Source organism: Panthera uncia (genome assembly GCF_023721935.1).
Source record: "Panthera uncia isolate 11264 chromosome A3 unlocalized genomic scaffold, Puncia_PCG_1.0 HiC_scaffold_12, whole genome shotgun sequence".
Classification (NCBI taxonomy): domain Eukaryota; kingdom Metazoa; phylum Chordata; class Mammalia; order Carnivora; family Felidae; genus Panthera; species Panthera uncia.
In genome coordinates this window covers 33,728,310-33,743,930 of record NW_026057579.1, presented here as the reverse complement: position 1 = coordinate 33,743,930, position 15,621 = coordinate 33,728,310, and the positions used below count along the sequence as shown (strand labels likewise).

The 15,621-nt window shown below is 39.3% G+C and overlaps 1 protein-coding gene across 10 annotated transcripts in view; it reads right to left on the bottom strand.

Annotated features, from left to right (window-relative positions):
* KIDINS220 (kinase D interacting substrate 220) overlaps positions 1-15,621 on the bottom strand; it is a 95,931-nt gene that overhangs the window by 27,045 nt on the left and 53,265 nt on the right. The window contains exon 23 of one of the 10 annotated variants that reach the window (XM_049652586.1): positions 1,618-15,186. The exons of the other annotated variants lie outside the window; for them this stretch is intronic. Within the exon in view, the coding sequence (XP_049508543.1) occupies positions 15,126-15,186 (61 nt within the window). The 3' untranslated portion in view covers positions 1,618-15,125. Of the gene's footprint in view, positions 1-1,617; positions 15,187-15,621 lie in introns of those variants that run through there. 10 annotated transcript variants of the gene reach the window in all.

Genomic DNA, 15,621 nt, shown 5'->3' with positions numbered 1-15,621 from the left:
TACTCCCCCTTTGTCTCGACCCAACTCCCCGCCTCTTCAAGCAAGTCTTTCCCAAGAGCAGACCCTCGTAGCACATTTACTTTCCTGCACACCACATATCCCAACCGGAATTTGATAATCATTAGTGGAATTATTTTGTCGATGTCTATTCCCCCTCTAGACCGTAAGTTCCTTTAAAGCTTGGAAGAGGTTCAGTTTTGTTCACTATTGTATCTCCAGGGCCTAGAGCAGAATACTGTCACATCACTTTTGCTTAATAAATATTTGTAGAACGAATACAAAGAAAAAATGCATTGTTCCCAAAGAGCTCTATTCTTCTGTAATAATTTTCACTGTAATTACACTTTCTGATATTGAAAAGAGATTTACGCTTGGAAAAGAGTAGGTTGATCCACTTAAGAGTTCATTTTCATACGTGGTGTGAAATGTGGGTCCAACTTCATTCTTTGGCACGTAGAGATCTAGTCGTCCCAGCACCATTTGTGGAAGAAACCATTCTTTCCCCCATGAAATGGGCTTGGCACCCTCGTCAAAGCTCAAGCAGCCCACAGATGTATCAGTTTATTTCTGAATGTTCAATTCTATTTCATTGGTCTATCTCCCCATTCTTAGGCCAGTGCCTCATTGTTTTGATCACCGTAGGTCTGTAGTAAGTTTTGAAATTGAGAAGTGTGAGTCCTCCAACTTTCTTCTTTTTCAAGAAGAATCTTTTCAAGATTGTTTTGGCTATTTGGGATGCTTTGCAATTTCATGTGAATCTGAGAATCAGGTTTCCATTTCTGCAAAACAAGGCTATTTTGGTAGGGATTGTATTAAATCTGTAGATCACTTTGGGTAGTTCTGACATCTTAATAGTCAGTCTTCCCATTGATGAACATGAGATATATTTCCATTTAGATTTTTTTAGATCTTCTTTAATTTAGCAATTCATAGTTTTCATTGTACAAGCCTTTAACCTTGTTGGTTAAATTTATTCCTGGGGGTGGGGGGCAGGGGCGCCTGGGTGGCTCAGTTGGTTAAGTGTCCAACTCTGGCTCAGGTCATGATCTGGCGGTTCGTGAGCTCAAGCCCCGCGACGGGCTCTGTGCTGACAGCTCAGAGCCTGGAGCCTGCTTCAGATTCCGTGTCTCCCTCTCTCTCTGCCCCTCCCCTGCTCATGCTCTGTCTCTCTCTGTCTCTCAAAAATAAATAAACATTAAAAATATTTTTCTTAATTATTTCTGGGTATTTTATTCTTTTAGATGCAATAGTAAATTTAATTGCTTTCTTCTTCTTCTTCTTCTTCTTCTTCTTCTTCTTCTTCTGCTTCTGCTTCTGCTTCTTTTTCAGTAGGCTCCCCACCCAGTGTGGTGTCCAACACAGGGCTTGAACTCACAGACCCTGAGACCAAGACCTGAGCTGAGATCAAGAGTTGGATGCTTAACCAAGTGAGCCCCCAGGCACCCCTAGAATTGCTTTGTTAATTTCCTTTCAGATAGTTCACTGCTGAGGTACAGAAACACAAATGATATTGTGTTGATCTGTAGCCTGCAACTTTGTTGAACTTATTAGCTCTAGCAGCTTTCTTGTGGATTCCTTGAGATTTTCTATATACAGGATCACATCATTTGCGATTGCAGATAGTGTTATTTCTTCCTTTCCAATTTGGATCCTTTTCCTCCTGCTTTTTGTCCAATTGCACTCACTAGATCTTCCAGTATAATAGTGAACAGTGGTAGTGAAAGTGGGTGTCTGAGTCAGCTACAGGCTGCTATACCAAAATATCATAGACTGGGTGATTTAAAAAACATTTATTTCTTACAGTTCTTGGAGTATGGAAGTCTGAGATCATGGTGCCAGCACAGTCAGGTTCTGATGAGAACCCTCTCCCTGGTTTGCAGCTAACTGTCTCTTCTTGTAAGGACACCAATCCCAGGACTCTACCCTCATGACCTCATCTGAACCTATTTACCTCCCAGAGCCCCCACCTCCAATATGATCACATTGAGGAATAGGGTTTCAACATATGAACTTGGGAGAGACACATGCAGCCCACAGCAGCAGGGGTCCTTATCACGTTCTGTCTTAGTGGGGAAACTTGCAGTGTTTCGCCACGGAGAATGAGGTTAGCAGTGGGTTTTTTTACAAACGCCTTTTCATGTTGAGTAAGCTCCTTTGTATTCCCAGTTTTCTATGTGTTTCTATTGTGAAAGGATGCTGGATTTTGTCAAATGCCTTTTCTGCACCTACTGAATATTCTCTTGCAATTCTTTTTATTCTTGTATGATTGGTGGTAATACCGTCACTTTCTGATTTGAGTTATTTGTGTGTTCTTTTTTCCTTTGCCAGTGTAGTAGAAGGTTTGTCAATTCTGTCGATCTTTTTCAAAGAAACAACTTTTGGTTTGGTCAATTCTATAGTTATTCTAATCTTTTGTTTATCTCGGCTCTAATCTTTATTTTTTCATTCCTTCTGCTAGCTTTGAAACCTTAAAAATGTGTTCTTTTTTTCCTAGGTAATCAAGGTATAAAGTTAAGCCATGAAGGTCTTTCTTCCTCCTTCACATCGGCATTTACGGCTATACATTTCCCTCTGAGGTACTGCCTTTGCTGCATCGCTTAAACTTCAATCACTCCTACGATTCTTACAAAAGTACCATGATAACAATTCCAGGAGTCACCTTTCATATCATATTGGAAAGGCCACTAGCCTAGGGCGTCTATAGCTAAAGTAACAAAAGTAACAAAGTAACAGGAACTACAACTGCCCACAAGCACAAGGCTGTGTCCAGCCCAGCACACGCAGTGGAGCAAAGGGAAAAGGGGGGCCTGCATGCAGTGGTCAGAGCCCATTCTCAAAACAACAGCGTGGTGTCCAATGTTCTCATTAGCACCTACTTTTCAAAGCTTACAAAAGTAATGCTGCATTTTCAAGGCTTCCTATTCAGTAACCGCACTAGAAAACAACAAAGCACTTGTGTATGTGGCGCGGTGAATACATAATCATGCCAAGCCTTCAGGTTTGTTAGTTTCTGGTTTCAAGCATTTAATGTGTTTGACTTATGTGTTTAAGGACGATCCAATTAGGATTATATAATGCTAACCGTGAAAGTACTTGTCTAAATTTCCAAATAAATCACTGGCAGAGCTAAACAATGTTACTCTTTTGCTTAGCAGAACAGCTTCCTCTACATTTTAAAAAGATTATTTCCCACCGAAGGCGTATATATTTTCAAGACAGTGTGTATTTCCTATCTGGTCAGAATATTAAGGCCCAAGATTACTTTTTTACACTGGAAGAAACATATAGTAATGTAATTTAAAAAAAATTTTAGGGGCGCCTGAGTGGCTCAGTCGGCTGAGCATCCGACTTCGGCTCAGGTTGTGATCTCATGGTTCATAAGTTCGAGTCCCGCGTCGGGCTCCGTGCTGACAGCTCAGGGCCTGGATGGAGCCCGCTTCGGATTCTGTGTCTCCCTCTGTCTGCCCCTCCGCCGCTTGCACTCTGTCTCTCGCATTGTCTCAAAAATAAATACACATTTAAAAAAAATTTTTTAAGTGCTCAATATGCGAACTCAGTAGACTATCATTAAGACCGCAATTTGCATAACTGCAGCTGGACTTCAGCTAGGACTCACATGGACAGCACAAGACATGACCTTGGTGGCAGAGATGCCACCACACCCAGGACCTCATGTGACACAGCTCTCCCTTATCCAAGTTACTTCTTTACAAGTCGGTGCTGCTGGCCACGTCTTGTTCATATGTTGCGGCCATCCTTGCTTCTTTCTTTGAGCTTGAATAGCAAATGTAGTCAGAAACTGAAAAATGAACTAGGACTAGAAATAAAGGAAAATTTTATGACCATAAAAATATCCTTGGGATAAGGGCACACTTATGAGCACTAAGAGGTGTGGAATCACTAACTTGTACACCTGCGGCTAATGTAACACTATACATTAATTATAGTGGAATTTAAAAAATCTCCTTATCCCTTTTTTTTTTTAAAGCATTGAATTATTTTGACACAGAAGCATTTACACTCGAAAAGAAACGCAGCTTAATACTCTCCAGTGAGGATTCCATTCGATCCAGTGATGAACAGCAGTGCGTTCAACAGCCAAGGAAATAGCGTAACCAACGTCTGGGGTCAAAGTCTCCCTTTGAAGCTATTGTATAAACTTACTACCTATTTACGTGTTAGATGCTTTCCATTACAGGCTGTCATTTCTGGGAATACAGACCTACACTGCACCCCGGCTGGGCTCTGAAAGGACAGAACAGGGTAGTTACTGTGGCAGCTTTCCTTAAATCCAGACTTCACCAGCTCAGGTTAAGTCAGAATAAGGCTATAATGTTTGACAAGTAAAAGTAACGAGATGAACTATTTAAAAGGTGTAACAAAATTAACTTAAGCGACCCCTGGGTGGCTCAGTCGGTTGAGCGTCTGACTTCGGCTCAGGTCATGACCTCCTGGTTCGTGAATTCGAGCCCCGTGTCGGGCTCTGTGCTGACGGCTCAGAGCCTAGAGCCTGCTTTGGATTCTGTGTCTCCCTCTGTGTCTGCCCCTCCTCCGCTCATGCTCTGTTGCTCTCTGTCTCTCTCTCACACTAAGATAAATATTAAAAAAAAATTTTTTTTAATTTACTTGAAAGGCTGGGTCACTGGGTGACTGTGTGATTTGGGCCAAGTCCTGTAACCTCTCTCAATTCCAGTTTCCTTATTTCGAGGGCTGAAGTAGCTGTCTTCCATCTTGTGGACGGCCCTGTGGATGCTTCCCACACCTACCACGTGGGAGATGTTCTCTCTCTCAAAGTAATGAAGGAAAGCCCTGGCCTATGCCGTCCCTTCCACATCTGAGCTCCCTTGGTTTTGGCGTAAAAATGACACCGGAAGCATAACTTAACTTGGCTTTAAGGTTGCAAGTTTGGTAACGACAGGGATGAGAAAGGATCGACAAACAGGAAGGGTAAAATACAAAAGCTCGAAGAGGTATCTGTGCTGGCTCATGTACATTACAGATAAGGCACCGCCTTCATTTCTGTGTGTTGTGTAAGATGCTGTGAAGAACACACATGTAAATTACGTGTGTTCTTACATGTAATCTGACAGCAAAAATATATTCGGAGGTTATAAGGAATTGAGAAGAAAATGTTTTAAAGTACTAGTATTTGTACACGAACATCTACAGCCTGCCATTCTCTGAGCCAGGTGTTTTATCTAGTTTACCTAATTTCCATCTCCCAAACATTCCATGAGGTACCATTTCAACTTTTAACATGAGGAAACCGAGGCTCAGAGATGTGAAGCAACTGGCCCGACGTCACCTCCGATGTAAGTGGCAGAGCTGGTGCCCATCCGGCCTGATTCAAAAGCCTGTGCCCCGCTCCCTGCACTGGCTCAAACTGGGGGCCACAGACAGGGTTCAGAGTTCTTAAGTAATGATTTACATATTTTTAACTCCTTAAAACATAATAAGATAGAACACTGTTACATATTAAATTTTAATGCATTGAAGAAGACCGACATATAAGCCTCAGGTCATCCTGATTTTTTGTTTTAATTTTTTGCAGACTTTGAAATAAGGTTTCTCTTCCATTTTCAGGTGCAGATATAAATTCCTTTTTTTTTTTTTATTTATTTTTTATTTTTTAATTAATCCAGTCCAGCACTTTCCTCTTCATGAAGTTAGGCAAGCGAGTGCACTACTCCACCTGATGTGCCCAAGTCAGAGCGTAATAAACAGTTCAGAAATCAGTGCTACTTTATGACATGACTCAGATGACAGGACCTTGTCAGAGAAGCAGCATCCAGCACTTCAACCAATTAGAAGAAATGCGAGCAGCTGTCACATAAGCCTGGTGACCGACCGATGAAGCCAAATTAATTGAAAACATCCTGCCACTGCAAAGCACGTTTAAAAATTGGTAACATTTGGGGCGCCTGGGTGGCTCAGTCGGTTAAGCGGCCGACTTCGGCTCAGGTCATGATCTCGCGGTCCGGGAGTTCGAGCCCCACGTCGGGCTCTGTGCTGACAGCTCAGAGCCTGGAGCCTGTTTCAGATTCTGTGTCTCCCTCTCTCTGACCCTCCCCCGTTCATGCTCTGTCTCTCTGTCTCAAAAATAAATAAACGTTAAAAAAAAAAATTTAAAAAAATAAAATAAAAATTGGTAACATTTGAATCTACTTAGGATTCAGAATTGTCTTGATATTATATTACCAAAACTAAGTACAGAAACAAAGAGAGGTTTATGCCAAGGTAAGCATGCAGGGATCATCCACATGTTTCAATTAAAAAAAAAAAAAATTTTAATGTTTATTTATTTTGACAGAGAGAGAGAGAGAGACAGAGCATGAGCAGGGGAGGGGCAGAGAGAGAGGGAGACACAGAATCTGAAGCAGGCTCCAGGCTCTGACCTGTCAGCACAGAGCCTGACGTGGGGCCCGAACTCACAGACCGCGAGATCATGACCTAAGCCAAAGTCGGACGCTCAACCGACTGAGCCACCCAGGCCCCCCTACATGTTTCAATTTTAGTATGTTCTTCAGAACAGCTCATTTTTCTAACTGAATTTATTAGGAAATATTCTAATTTGAGTCAATTAATTTATATTCATTCTGCTTTATTTACTGGGGTTGTGCATAAGATTTAATTTGCAAAAAGGTTTCCACCGGGGGGGGAGGGGGGAAGCCTGAGAAACCATGTACTACAGCCCAATGCCTACCCAGTTGCTGCCACGCAAGTGATCAGATAATACCAATTCAGATGATAAAACAACAGTTTCAAGCTAGGGCAATAACAGAAGACTTCGGTAAAGAGGTTAAGAGAGGCAAAACAATTGCAACTGACTCAATATGAAAATAGTACCTATCATAAGAATGTAAAGCCCATTGTTCCATATCAAGAGTTTGTACTAAGATGTATTAAAAAAACATTCTGATAAAAGTAAATGAGATCCGATTTTCATAGCTGCTTGAGGAACACTACTAATATTGGGAGGTGCTACCAAACAGTAAGAGATGTTCCTATTATTGTTTCCTTTTGGAATTCTTAAAGATTCTTCCATTAACCATCTAGAGGAAGCAAATGTTTTGAAATAAAACTCTGAAAAGGAGGTATACAGAATGAAGGTTCTGAAATCAAAGCTTGTCTATGAATATGCCTCAGATTAAAACAAAACCTTTAGGGGCGCCTGGGTGGCTCAGTCGGTTAAGCGGCCGACTTCGGCTCAGGTCATGATCTCGCCGTCCGTGAGTTCGAGCCCCGCGTCGGGCTCTGTGCTGACAGCTCAGAGCCTGGAGCCTGTTTCAGATTCTGTGTCTCCCTCTCTCTGACCCTCCCCTGTTCATACTCTGTCTCTTCCTGTCTCAAAAATAAATAAAACGTTAAAAAAAATTAAAAAAAAAACAAGCTATCTTAAAGATTTAATGTTTAATAAGAATAGAACCCAAGTTCTACAATGTTTAGAATTTAACACTTTTAATCTAATACAAATCTTTAGTATTTGTATTAGATTTTTTTAATTTAATTTAATTTTATTTATTTATATCTTTCAAATACTCCCCTTTTTTCATACCCACCCTTTTCCCAAAAGCTCATGTAAAAGAATTTGAGGAGGAAAAGGTAGTACTAAACTTAATAAAGACTATGCCATAAAATCAGATAACCACTCATTTGCCTATGATCAAGAGTCTCGGTACTTACGAACGTCCTGTGAAGCCACTTTTAAAAAACAGGCATGGAAATTAAACTTTAAAGTGTCAGATATTCATATTTAAACTTAAGTGCTTTCCTTGTTTTCCTGCTCTGGAAAGGGAAGAGCAAAATGAAGTAGGGCTTGTTTCTTGGCTGAACATGCTAATAATGTCTCTAGTGAAATACTCCCACCTTGTGGACTTCCCGGATATTGCTACCAGGAGCTGCTGGCGGCAGAGCTCTACAGCGGCCACTCCCTTTACCTGTTTCGGTTACCCAGCACTTTTGTTGTTTATTCTCCTATTTCACAGAGTCTTAAAAATATTTTGACTTGAAATTCTGAAATCATAAACGTCTGTTGAAAAAAATAACTTCATATAGATGATAGACAGACACATAGTCTGGTGGCAAATGTGAATCCTTCAGTAATCAGACTTGGGTTTTTTTAAATGTAAATGTGCATAATACTCGTACCGTATTATAAACTAAACTGTAAACCTGCATAGGTAATATTTTTGTTTTACATATCAAAACATATACTTTAGAGAAGTTGAGTTTTTTATTTCAGATTTCAAACAACCTTAGTTAATATACTTTTTTCATGTTGGAGTTAGAAACGCACAACTTTGGAACATTTAAAATTCTTTCTTTGTTCTTTTTATTTTTATTTTATTTCCATAAAATTACTTAACATGGCATCATGAGTTTAAATGAGAAAACATTTTTAAAATCAATTTTATCCTATTTAAAGCAAATGAAAAGCTACCTAAAAAAATTACAGCCACCTAATGCATATAAAAATGATATAAAGGCTTAAAAAACAGATGTACCAGCTGTTTAAGTGTCAAATATCACAACTGATTTTTTTAAGCATTCCCTACAGAACCTATTGCAGTTACTAGACACAATTAGAACTGAATAAAGCATTTATTTGGGGTTTTACATAAGTTGGTACAAGTCCGCATTTTTTTAATAGAGCAGAAATTCAATCCTCTGGAAAATTTCCTATCTGCCCGTTGATACATAATAATATTCCCATTGATATATAATAAATAATTCTAAATACTCATTTGAAAATGAATAAAATATATCTGGAAATAAAAATAAAATTAGTATAGTTCTGTATTTGTAATTATCTCAGATCTGCTGCCTTGCTATGTAGTTACAGATCATCTCCTGGCTTCCAGAAATAGGTCTGGGGAAGCTCCAGCGGTAGTAGCTGTGTGATCCCAAGTAACTCCCACTCTTCGCCTCCCAGAGTTAGCATTAAATTAAAAAATCCATGCCAACTGCTTAATCCAACGTGTGGCATATACTGAAGACTCAAGTAATACTAAGCAGTACTTTTATTAGCATATGCCCAATACATAAAAGACTCTATAAATATTTGTCAATGAATGAACCTGATCAAAATGTTTAGCATAACAAAAATGGGAGTCCAGCTAACTCCTAAGGCCTTTTTAACAATACTGACAACAGCCTGTTGGTAGGAGCTGAAGTGGGAGGGGCCTGTCTAAAGGTGGGCCAATATGAAGTAATTCCAAACCATGGCATTCATAAAAGGATTATAAATGCAAGAAACCTTAGAAATGTGGTGAACTCACAGTTACAAGGAAATGACTATGAAATACATTGTTTTGATTCTGTTGTATCACCCAACAAAAGGTGGAAACTACTAGGTGCTGACTGAAATATGTAATGACCATTCAATTGCTATGTACTGAGAACTTACTATGTGCCTAACCCAGGGAACTACTAGTATAATAACAAAGGAAACATTTTACCCACATTTTGAACCAAAGATCAGGTGTCTTTATGAATAGTATTCTCTTCAAGATAAAATGTGGCTTCTCATTTACCACCTTCCCCTAATCCATACTTTGCTCGATCCAAATGTCATCATCATATTTCTTTATTCTCTCAGAAATAATCACTACTGCCTACTCCATACCAAGAACGTCTAAAGCGAGGAATTCAGCAAGGTTTAAGGAAGTTACAGTCGTGGAGTTAACAGTCTAGTTCAGGAAACAAATATTAAGGAGAAATGCAAATATTTATAGAAAGGTAACCATGTTAAGTGCTATGAAGGAACATACCAGTATATATGGAACACATCTAGTAAAGTCTTGGGGAATGGGGTATGCCGGTCACAAAAGGATTCTTGAGGCTGTGGCATTTAAGAGGTGACCAGAAGAATAAGGTGGGGGAGGAAGGATGGGCCACAGAGAAGTGCAGGTGGAAAGGTAAAAAGCAAGAGGGATAAAGCATGAGAATGGGCTGGAGAGCCAGGCTAGGCCTGTTCAGAACTCCAGATAAACTTGATGCTTGTACATTGAATTTTGACCAATTATTTTTCTTTATCCGTAGAGCCCAAGTTGACACTCAATGACCATCATCTCCATCTTATAGTACTCATAAATCAAATTAATATTACTGTACAAGCAACTCATTAGTTGCCCTCTACACCACTGACCTATCAGCCAATGCTACAGAAACCACCTTTCATTCACTCTCAACCAGGGGCTTAAATGTGGGGGTTGGGGGACAAACCATGCAGCTGGCAAGTCCAAGGGAAAGAAGGTAATTTAAAAAATGATCCAAAAAGTAGGCTTCTAAATCCAACATTTTACTAGAAAATAAAGAATAAAATCATCGTAAGAAACAAGAAATTATTACAACAGGAAAGACATACAGGGAAATTAGTCATAAATTAATGGAGATGTTTAGAAATAACCAGTTTTCTTCACTACACTGCAACAGACTGTCTACACATGTTGTTCATTTCTTAGCTTTCTCATTTTCATGGCGCGCTGTTAAGTGCCATTCTCTATCATTCATTTCATCTTTACTGTGGGATCCCCACCTACTCTGCACAACTTTTCATTTACCCTAATGTTCCCACCAAGATCCACTCCCATCCCCTTCGCAACACAGGATTCTCAAAATACGCTCCCTTAGGTCAATAGGATTCCCTAACTTAACGCCAAGTTACACTGATACAGCCACATAATAGGCACCTTAGAGCATACAGGGTACGGATACAATTTTTTCAAACCCCTGCAATGGATCTCCATTTTACTTAGGGTAAAAGCCAAAACCTTTACAACGATCTTCCATGTTCCACACCTTCCTGACCTCACCTCCCACCCCGTCGCTTTACTGAATCCTCTCTAGCCACACCAAATCCCTTGTCCTTGCTGTTACGGAAACATTCCAGGTACTCTCTGGTCTTACAACCTTTGTCCACACTGTTCCTTCTGCCCAGAAATGCTTTCCCCAGATATCTAGTTGGCTAATTCTCCTGCTTCCTTCAAGTCTTTGCTCAGCTTTTCCCTTCTCAACAAGAACTACCCTGAATAAAGTATTTACGTGATACATATTCAGGGAAGTGTGTTTTGAGAAAAAAGATGGAAACAAAAATTATACACAAGACAGTAATTTAATAAATGTTGAATGGTGACAACATCAACACATGCAGAGAAGTCACATCATATCAAAAAGATAGAATTTCATTAAGATTCTACACTATATACAAAAAGCACCAAAAGTGCCATGCATGAAACAGTGTTTGGCATAAATACTCATAGTATCTCAAAATCAAAATTAGGAGAAATATCACCAGTACAAAGGATGTACTTTGTACTACAAAGGAGATGAGACAACTTCTTCACAAATCTAAACTATTATCCAGTTTTTCATGCTATTGAAATTCACGACTTAAATCCACATGCGACGGAAATAGACGGGTGCATAATCTGGGTCACGTGATGGAGGAGGGACAACAAATAATATAAAAGAAAGAGGAAGGAGGTCAGGGAGAGCTAAGGGAGGCAGGAGATAACCAGAAATGAGCAAGTTAAACTTAGGAAAATTTTGGCTGAGTATCAGGTATGAACATCCTAAGATATGAGATTTTATTATGAAAAATGCCAAGTACAGAAATACCACTACCTGAATAATTTAAAGATGCTGAATTGAGCATAAAGGTATAAGTTAGATGCGTACAGTGCCTATTCAGCAAATAGCTATTCCAATGAATGGAACATGGCTACCATTCTAAGGCTCTCTCAAAACTTGTTTTAAATAATTAAGAGTATGGCATTATCCTTATCACAAAACTATTCTGACCATATCATCCTGAGTAAAAGACTGCGTGAGTAGTGTCAAAACAAAAATTTAAAACATTATCTTCATGAAAACTACTTAAATTGATCTTTTAAAAACTTCTATCATTGCTTAAAATGCTTACTGAAAAACACCAGAAATAAAGTTTTATACTAACATATTTCAATGGTTGTCTAAAACGTTGTAATAAAAAGTAGACAGAAAATCTTTATCTATAGTTTTTATTTTACTCCCTTTCTTCTTCCTAAATGTATGTTAACAAAAAAAACCCTCAAATGATCTAGACAAAAGCTTTTAGCTCAACACATAATTGCAAGAAAATTACAATAATTGTACCAATTAAAATAATCTTGAATGAACAGTATGTCATCTTAATGTTCCAATGGTTTATAGAGGGATCTACTTAATTAGCTGAAATTGCTTTCTAGTGTTAGTATCAAATGTCATTTGTTAAAAGTTGAACAATTTAGAAAATAATTTAACAAAGCAATTTTACCAAACACCAAGAACCAACATTTTCTTTTTCAGCTGAATAAAAGCAAGCAGATGTGTCATCAAATTGCTATAAAAATAAATGAGGCTTTTTATGGATTAAAAAATAAATTTTACTACTAGCGTTAAAAATACTATTTTCTGATTGTTTTTATCAAATCAGATTTCTTTAATAAAATAAATGAATATCAATTATATACTGCTGCTTTTGTCTGCTGTAAATAAAACTTTTTATTATTCAAATGACAAGCAATGGAATCAAAGAACTCAACTATGGGTAACTAGAAATAGTCAGCTAAATTATTCTAACATATTCCAATATATGATCTTTCAATATGTTAATCAAATTGTCTTCCTACAGTTTTTCATTCCAAATCATCTTAAAGTCAATTATTAAGTCAACTCCTTAATGAAGTCTCGAAGATTCTTACTACATTGTCTTTTTCTCTTTTCCTTAGACTAGCTACAAAATATTCTTTGTGTTTGTAGGCATATAAAACACACTTTTTTCTAAAAAAAAAAAAAAAAAAAATCTAAAAATCCCCCTGAATCCAACCCATTAATGGATGGCAGGCCCACCTAGTGCTGAAGTCTAAAATAATGGATTAATTTAATAGCAAAACAAACTTCTAATTATCTCATTACATCTCCAGTACAGAATTGGAGATATATATTTACTTGAACAAAATATTCCCCCTACAAAAACTCACTCCAAGTTACTTTTATTATATGATGAAAAATACTCCATCAAAAACACTTCTTTGTGCGAATGCAAGCTGGTGTGGCCACTCTGGAAAACAGTATGGAGGTTCTTCAAAAAACTAAAAATAGGACTACCCTACGACCCAGCAATTGCACTACTAGGCATTTATCCAAGGGATACAGGTGTGCTGTTTCGAAGGGACACATGCACCCCCATGTTTATAGCAGCACTATCAACAATAGCCAAAGGATGGAAACAGCCCAAATGTCCATTGATGGATGAATGGATAAAGAAGATATGGTATATATATGCAATGGAGTATTACTCGGCAATCAAAAAGAATAAAACCTTGCCATTTGCAACTACGTGGATGGACCTGGAGGATATTATGCTAAGCGAAATGAGTCAGAGAAAAACAAAAATCCTATGACTTCACTCATATGAGGACTTTAAGAGACAAAACAGATGAACATAAGGGAAGGGAAACAAAAATAATATAAAAACAGGGAGGGGGACAAAACAGAAGAGACTCATAAATATGGAGAACAAACTGAGGGTTACGGGAGGGGTTGTGGGAGGGGGGATGGGATAAACGGGTAAGGGGCACTTATCCCTCTTTTCTTATACAAACAGTATCACGTTGTACACTCTTACACACTTTGCTATTTTCACTTACTATATCCTAGAAATTCCTCCATGTAAATCACAGAGTTTTTCTTCATTCTTTCCTACGGTTACAAAATACCCTATCATGGTGCTTCAACCAATGTTCTTATGTAAATGTTTATTTATTTATTTTTGAGAGAAAGAGGGGGTAAAAAAAACACAAGTGGGGGAAGGGCAGAGAGAGAGAGGGAGACACAGAATCCAAAGCAGTCTCGAGGCTCTGGCTGTCAGCACAGAGCCCGACATGGGGCTCGAACTCACAAAGCGTGAGATCATGACCTGAGCTGAAGTCGGACGCTTAACCGACTGAGCCACCGAGGGCCCCCCCCAATGTTCTTATATAAATGCACACTTAAGTTGCACAACTTCTTGTTTGTGGGGGTGTACATTCAGAGTAAATGACTGCTGGATTGAAAGTAAACATACGGGTACTTGTTCACAACTGTACCTCCAGCATCCAGAAGCAGGACCCACAAATAATAAACACTTAATATATTTGTGTTGGATTGAACCGAAAGATAAATTTCTGAGGGCTTTAAAGACCTTTTATTCATTTGCACAACCCTCGTGCTTCCGTCTCCCGGGGACCCAGACTTTAACCACTCCCTACCTCTGTCACAGGACACGCAGAGGACCCAGTGGCTGGGGGCTTCAAGCCCGCAGCCCTTCAAATGTGAAAACTTGATCAGTGTTTCTGTAATCCTGAGATACAGTGTACTTCGAAGCAATATACTCAACTAAAGGAAGACAAAGAGACTGACTTGAGTCCTCTTCTGTACCCAAGCCAAAAACTGACATGAACTATATTTACTCTTTTACTGGGGGTGGGGTGCTGAAAAATCTAACAGCTGTTTTTACGAAGGTAAAGGAAACTTGTAGAAAAAAAATAATGTATTACAGCAATGCCTGCTTAATAGATCCATTGTCACTGCAGTAAATGAGACGATCTGTATCAACCATCTTATGTGTTAAATAGAATATTCGTATCTTGTGAAATTCTAGAGAGAAATGGAGAACACAGAAATGTAACAACTTGAGACACTTCATCTTCATCATAAGATGCCAGTGCCTTACATACTCCAGACAACTCTACAGCTGAAGAAAACACAGATGACCCTACCGCGCTGTGCGGGGCAGTACCCTTCGCACGTGGCTCTGGAGCCAGGGACCCGGCTCTACCACTCAGTGGCTGTGAGACATTCGCTACGTGACTTGCCTTCTCTGGGCTTCAATTTTCTCATGTGTAAAACACAAACAATAACACTACTCCACAGACTGCGAGAATAAAAGGTGTCAAAACGCAAAGTGTTTAGAACAGTGGCGGGCACAGAAGCGATCTGTGGACTCTGAGACACCTGGACTGAAATACCTCTGCTACTCACGAGCTAAGCGACTTTGGGACGTTAAACTTTCCGAACCACAATCTTCCCTGTTGAGGACGTGGAGCCGCCCAGCCACCTGAGCTTCACAGAGCTTCGCGAGCACTGAGGCTCCTGGCGGAGAAGCCAGCACTTGAGGAAGGCAGGCTGGAGACACAGACACCAAAAGGAGAAAATGCTCACGATGAGCGGTCTCTCCTCCTTCCATGAGGGCCGTGTGACACGAGCAGCTCTCCTGCGGCCACAAGTTCAAACTTCCCGAAACCAAATACATGCTGCAGGAACAATACCGATTCAGACAGGCTCTAAGAACCCTGTTTCTAGTCCCTGAATGAAGGCTTATTCTTTCCTCAGACATATTTTTATTGACACACAAATAATCACCATTGCTCAAGGATAAGACGAAGTCCCAAAGGACTACCTGTCCATGCTAACTGGCGCTTTGGGTGAACAATACACCATGTGACAAATAAACCCCATTACATCGGGATGACTTGTTAGTAAGAAGTTAGAGTTTCCAAAGTTAAATTGTAATTGTTTAACAATAACTGTGCTCATCTAGCAAACGCTCATTACACATTA